Here is a 6,455-nt window from a genome sequence, read left to right on the forward strand (position 1 = left end):
AGTTCTGAGAGCCAATCAGATCTCCAGATGTGAAAGACGTAACGGCGTTGTAGAATGTCAACCTGTTTGGGACATTCCCAGTGTGAATTCATAAAAGTCGACTAGGCTTCCGTCATGACAGTCACAGGTTAGTGTGCATGTGTCAGTAATTTCCTCCACTGACAGCTGAGAAGCTGTGTTTTTTTAAATTTGCTTTTAAAGAAGACGAACTGACGGTTGGACTCGGACCGCAGGTGCACCCAATTAAACGTTAATAACAGTGGGATATCAGGTATGTAAGCGGCCTGTGTTGGCTCTATTCTACATCGAATTTCAGGTTGTCCGGAGTGTAGAGGACACGATTTTAAAGTGTGACACGGCACATAATGAATATTTGATCGTTTGCCATAATGGTGAAGGCTGGTGTAACTCCAGAGCGTGAGCTGCGTTGTATTATTCAACAGTGCTCCTCGGTATACCTTCCCCTCCTTTTGCCTCTACAGTCACCTGCCCCATGTGACTGTACGAGTAAACCGGTTTATACAGAAATTAGACCAATAACTCCGAGCTGTAATTAAAAAGTGTTTGCTACCAAAGTAATGCTTTATTCCCATGGTTCTCAAACTGTAGTTATGTGTGGTACAGTGGTACGCGAGATTCCTTTGGTGGTACTTAGAGGAAAATCAGAAATGATGTTCTTCTGTACATACCACGGTATATGGAGCTGAGAAATGAAATAATAATCGCTACATCTTAGTCCAATTTCTCAATATTTTCTACAGTGGTACTACAGTGGTAATGTTTGAGAACCACTGCTATCACACATTAGCACAGTATCAGCTTCTTCTAATTTTAAACATGCACATTCCTTTCATAATCCACTTGCTTGTGAAGCAGAGTGACTCACTGGTTTGTTTGGTATCTATTCTCATACTGTGGCGACAGTCGAGTACAATATTGTCATGCTAATTCTAATGAAACATTTTAACTGTTGTTACAGATATGCAGGAGTCCAGTGACAATGAGTACAATGAGTATGACACAGATGCCACACCTTCCTGGGCAGAACACCAGCATCATAGTGTGGAGGAGCTGGACAATGTGGAGTCTCTCAGAAGGAAGATCAAATATTACTTCATGAACCCGTGTGAGAAATATCACGCTCGTGGACGAAAACCATGGAAACTCTTACTGCAGATTGTCAAAATTGCTATTATTACCATTCAGGTTGTATTCTTCGACATGATCTTAACCAATGCTACTCGAGTTGTTGCACCAGTCTGATAACACATGTCCTTCCCCATGACAGTTGATGTCTTTTGGGCTCAGTAACCAGATGGTTGTCACATTCAAGGAGGAAAACCTCATGACTTTCAGGCATCTTTTCTTGAAGGATTATGCTCATAGAGGCATGGAAACGTATGCCATCTACACACGGAAAGACGTATATGATCACATTGATTACGTCATTGAACAGGTAAATTAATTTAAACGTTTGCCTTTTATATTTCCCTCTCTATAGCAAGAAACAAACACCAAATATATATATATATTTTAGATTAAAATAATTTATGTTTTGTTGTAAATTATTGTTATTTTTAGACATACTTATATGGTAGAAAGAGCCCATAATGCTTTAATTTGTTGTTGTCGCTGAACTTTGTTCATGTCATTTGGATTGTTACTTCATCATGTTAGTTATGCATGCATAAAACGTTTGAGATTAACAACCCCCGTCTGTCTGCTGCCTCTCAGCTTTTCAGAAAGTGATTTTAAAGTCAGGCATAATTCTTGTCAAACTGTCAACACACTTGTCTGTACTATAACTTGGATTTTAATTGGTCAATTTTAGTATGAACTTCTACACAACATCACAACAGGAAATCATGAATATGAGAAAATTGGTGCTGCCTACACTCCACTGTCACTGTGTCAGGAGTATTACAGGAACGGTACCATCTACCCTGGAAATGAGACTTTCGAAATCGATGCCCAAGTGCAAACTGGTATGCGTGATTGAGTTGTGTGTGTGTGGGGAGGTTTTAATAGGTGATTCAGATAAGTTTGCATAATTCTTGTTGTGGCTTGTATCGACACAGATTGCGTGGAAGTTTATCCAAAGAAAAACCTGTCCCAGTGGGAAGTACTGCCCAAGTATGAATTGCATTTTAAAAGGTTTGTACATAACATTTAACTGTATTTTCCTTAATGCTAATTATTTTTGCTTTGAATATGACAAGAGCCACTGTCACTTCATGTAACCTGTCTCTTCCAGGATGCTCTCCGTCAGGATCACGTTTGTTCTCAAGGCCATAAATTTGCAAACAGTGAGACATCGAGAGCTGCCCGACTGCTACGACTTCACTGTGATTGTATGTTGCTTAATGTGTCTTCGGACTGTATTTTTTGCAGGGATATGGGATTGTTTTTTTTTTTATTACTCCTTTAATTAAAGGTGTTGAATTATGTACCAGTACACAGACAACACGAGTATGCTTGAATGGCACGAGTGAATGTGTGTGCGTTGAATAGGGTTAGTGTAAAACTTATGAATGTTTTTATACAACTATTTGCTATTATTAACATAGTAAATGTTGCACCAGTTTGGTTTGCGAAATGTTGCAAACCTTTTTGTTATCCCATGTAAATGCAGGCTGTCTGTTTCACAGATTACTTTCGATAACCAAGTTCACAGCGGCAGGATTACGGTTGACCTGGAAAATGATGTAGACATCAATGAATGCAGAGACTGGAAAGTAACTGGAGCAGGTAAGTTTACTTTCATGAATTTGGCACATACAAAGTGATCGTTTGTCAGTTTAGTTGGACTTCATTGTGTTATAAAAGCTAAAGACAGGGCATAATATCTGTTTGAATAGGTTATTTCTGTTCATATTGACTAATATTAACATCTGTTCCCTCAGCTGCTAAAAGCATTTTCCTAACGGTGCTGTTTGACTGCCTCATCATTATAACATGCATCACCTCCCTCACCCTCTGCACGCGCTCGGTGATCAGCGGGATTCTGCTTCAGTCAGTAAGTAAACTGAGGATTTTTGTTTTGCACAGATCCTAGAGGTGGTGCCATTGTCTTATTTACATGAGATACATTCTGGTATTAATGAAGTGAAGCCTTATAATTTACACTAAATTGGAGGAAGCAAAACATTACAGTTGGGATGACTTTTTGAACATGTCAGTGGCAACAATAAGCACTTTTAACTGGACTTACACCTCTGGCAGGGATGTAACCACTAGTAGTACTTCTTCTATTATTACGGCTACTGAGATTGTAGTTAATACTGCTCTTATTTCTTAATAATAAAGAAAATACTGTTTCTGTTCAAAAGTTTGCATGGTTGTGTTTCCTCTGTTAATCTTGAACAGCTTTCTGTCTTATGTGATTGTTATGTACAAGGTTCTTTATTTGTTTCAGCTGCCCGTTTTGTTTTAAATGAGCTGCACATTTAAGATTCTCCTAAAGTGGCTCAGTAATGGCCTCTGCAGAACCTTATGCATTTTCTGCTGTGACCACTGATTGCTCAACGCAGCCTTGCAATTTGGATCATTGTCATGTTGGAAAGTTGAATAGTGTCCAATAGTTTCTGATAACGAGTTGAATTCATCACACTGACGATTTGGGCTTGTGTAAGCTTTCAACAACAAAAAATGATAGACATGTAGCTTCAGGCTTCACAAAAAGCTTAATCTGCAAACATAGTGTTTATGGGTTGTGAATATAAAGATCAACTTTGGTCTTGACACTTCAAATGTCTGACTATTAATGTTTTTTTCTGGCAACACAACCGTGCAGCCAAATTTTGTTTAAGAATAACCACACTTTATCTTGAAGTCAAGAAAGAATCAGGAATTCAAGTTTTCCTGACTTTCTGTTATAGCTGAATTCTTTCTTGGGTCGACCTCATGAGGTCTTGTTATCAACAAATCCTTTTTTTTGACTCGGGACGGTCGGGGTAAGCAGTTTTTGCTTTCTCTGTGGCTCAGTATGCATATGCAGTGGTCTCTCAAGTACTAAGAAATACAATGAATATTTAACCCCAATAACCCCAGAGGCACAAACAAACATCTCACAGGTGTGGAAAACTTGCCCTGGACAGTGTGTATGCTGTGAGGTCATAGATTCAAGGTCATGCACACTTTTAAGCTGGGGCTATTTGACTTTATGTTCATACATATATTCATATATTTTCAGTAAGATTTTAAATGTGCACACACACACACACACACACACACACACACACACACACACACACACACACACACACACACACACACACACACACACACACACACACACACACACACACACACACACACACACACACACACACAATTAGTTGTAAATAAGCAGTTTCGTTGGATCACTACACTTCAAAAGGAAAGAATATTTTTCAACATGTAGCAAATATTCTGTCACAGGTATGTACAAATACAAGTTAATTTTCTGTCTCCTACGAATTTTAATTGAAAACACGACCCTGAAACACATCCTATCCCACAAGAATACCCCTTTGAAGCACTAAATGTCAATGGTTTTGACCTCACAGCCACAGAAATACATTTGCAAACACACAAATCAATACTGGTAACGTTCTTCAAAAGATTAATAGGACAACGATACCTCTGTTTTTACCTCAGGAGTACTCAATCTACTGCAGAGACCACTGCAGTAAGAAAGTCCCGCTGTCAGACAAGTTGGAGTTTGTGAACGGTTGGTATATCCTCATTATTGCCAGTGACACACTGACCATCATCGGCTCCATTCTGAAGATGGAGATCCAGACTAAGGTAACATGGATTCAATCACCGTGACTCCCTTCATGACTTTAATCCCAACTACTAGAATATTAGCTGCGGTCTGTTGTGCACACGGTAATGTAGTCATTCACCTCAGATCTTGTCTTTGTCCACAATTTCCTCCAGGTTCTCACGAGCTACGACGTATGCAGCATCTTCCTCGGCACGGGCACCATGTTCGTCTGGATTGGAGCGCTCCGCTACATGGGCTACTTTAGAAAGTATAATGTAAGAGCAGATTATTTATCAGATGGGGCGTTAACAAGCGCACTGCTTACAACACAGATCCCACATTAAGCAAGCAATTAGTAGTTCTGCTAAATGTACGCACATTCTCTCATAATGGCACATGTTTTCAATGTAACAGCATATAAAGTGTTTAATATTTTCTTCTCTTATACTTTGGTTTCACAGTAGCTAATTTATGATAATAGCCCCTAAGTTACTGGAAAATATGAACTGTTTTAACTTGAATGAATTCTCAAAGATTACTCTGGTTTCCAGAAACTGTTCCTACCATGTGTTCTTTTGCTATTTTCAGATTCTCATCCTGACCCTCAGGGCAGCTTTCCCAAATGTTATCCGTTTCCTCTGCTGTGCTGGAATCATTTACCTGAGTTACTGTTTTTGCGGTTGGATTGTCCTTGGCCCGTATCACGAGAAGGCAAGGATTTATATAATACAGAAAATAAAGTTTGTATGATTTTAAATTAATCCAGACCTGAAAACCTTCTTAAACTCAAGTTTTGTGCCATTTTAGTTCCGGACCTTAAACACAGTGTCCGAGTGTCTGTTCTCCCTGATCAACGGAGACGACATGTTTCCCACCTTCATGAACATGAAGCACAAGAGCAGCCTGGTCTGGGTTTTCAGCAGAGTCTACCTGTACACGTTTGTCTCACTATTCATCTACATGATCCTCAGCCTTTTCATCACAATCATCACCGATACCTACGACACCATCAAGGTTAATCACACTCAGCCAGTATTGATGGTCTTGTTAAAATGCTTTTTTGTTGTTTTTCAGAACAAACAAACATATTTAAGTTTTAACCCATTTCTAAAATATGTTTTGATTATAACTGTCAATTTCTGACTTCATTTAGCAACAGCAGCAAAGTGAAACCCCAACATCAGAGCTGCACAAATTCCTGTCTTTATGTAAAGACCTGCCAAACTCTGGTGTGTACAGACTCAACGAGACCAGCAGCTTCTTGGACTGCTGCCTCAACAGGTAAGAACATTGTCCGGCCCTGGCTACTTCTGAGAAAGTAAGAATGTTTGGTACTAATATGTATGAACCATCTTTGTTCGTCATACATTAAACAGGTGGTGAAAGTTGTCACTATAGACACATCATCTTGAATGTAATCTAAGTTGAGCATCTTTCTTCTTTTAGATGCAGGAGGCATCAGGACAGGCTGACCTCAGAAGCATAGACGGGCCTCAATAATGAAGAACATTGTATAAATGAATTGTATAAAGAATAACCAAATGATTAATATGCACTTTACTGTTTTAAACAAGGATTGAAAATATCTTCTCCTTTACCAACTTGTATTGATAAACTGTGATTGTACCTGTAAATAATATTGAAATCTAAATCTTCAAAAGCACTCTATATGTTACTGTAGATATTCAATCAAGATAAATAAATA

General features: G+C 38.8%; 1 protein-coding gene across 3 annotated transcripts; it reads left to right on the plus strand.

Moving 5' to 3' along the window:
• The first annotated feature begins 60 nt into the window (after nucleotides 1-60).
• On the plus strand, nucleotides 61-6,447 carry mcoln3b (mucolipin TRP cation channel 3b). Of its 3 annotated transcripts, none has more exons than XM_044044264.1 (14): nucleotides 61-127; nucleotides 980-1,206; nucleotides 1,289-1,456; nucleotides 1,832-1,985; nucleotides 2,079-2,154; nucleotides 2,255-2,351; nucleotides 2,649-2,748; nucleotides 2,904-3,016; nucleotides 4,639-4,788; nucleotides 4,924-5,025; nucleotides 5,339-5,461; nucleotides 5,558-5,764; nucleotides 5,910-6,031; nucleotides 6,197-6,447. In XM_044044264.1, the coding sequence occupies exons 1-14, from the start codon at nucleotides 115-117 to the stop codon at nucleotides 6,234-6,236; spliced, it is 1,692 nt and encodes a 563-aa protein (XP_043900199.1). In that variant the 5' UTR covers nucleotides 61-114; the 3' UTR covers nucleotides 6,237-6,447. The 3 variants fall into 3 exon arrangements, with proteins under 3 accessions (XP_043900199.1, XP_043900200.1, XP_043900197.1); XM_044044265.1 differs by having other exon boundaries at nucleotides 64-271; nucleotides 5,904-6,031; nucleotides 6,197-6,445; XM_044044262.1 differs by having other exon boundaries at nucleotides 64-127; nucleotides 5,904-6,031; nucleotides 6,197-6,445.
• Nucleotides 6,448-6,455: the final 8 nt, after the last annotated feature.

This window comes from Solea senegalensis, linkage group LG14, assembly GCF_019176455.1.
Source record: "Solea senegalensis isolate Sse05_10M linkage group LG14, IFAPA_SoseM_1, whole genome shotgun sequence".
Lineage (NCBI taxonomy): Eukaryota > Metazoa > Chordata > Actinopteri > Pleuronectiformes > Soleidae > Solea > Solea senegalensis.

Bases quoted from the DNA above. Each gene is read 5' to 3' on its own strand.
- mcoln3b (XM_044044262.1), top strand. The intron at 2,749-2,903 runs GTAAGTTTACTT...CTGTTCCCTCAG, and splicing joins CTGGAAAGTAACTGGAGCAG to CTGCTAAAAGCATTTTCCTA. The intron at 6,032-6,196 runs GTAAGAACATTG...TTCTTCTTTTAG, and splicing joins TTGGACTGCTGCCTCAACAG to ATGCAGGAGGCATCAGGACA.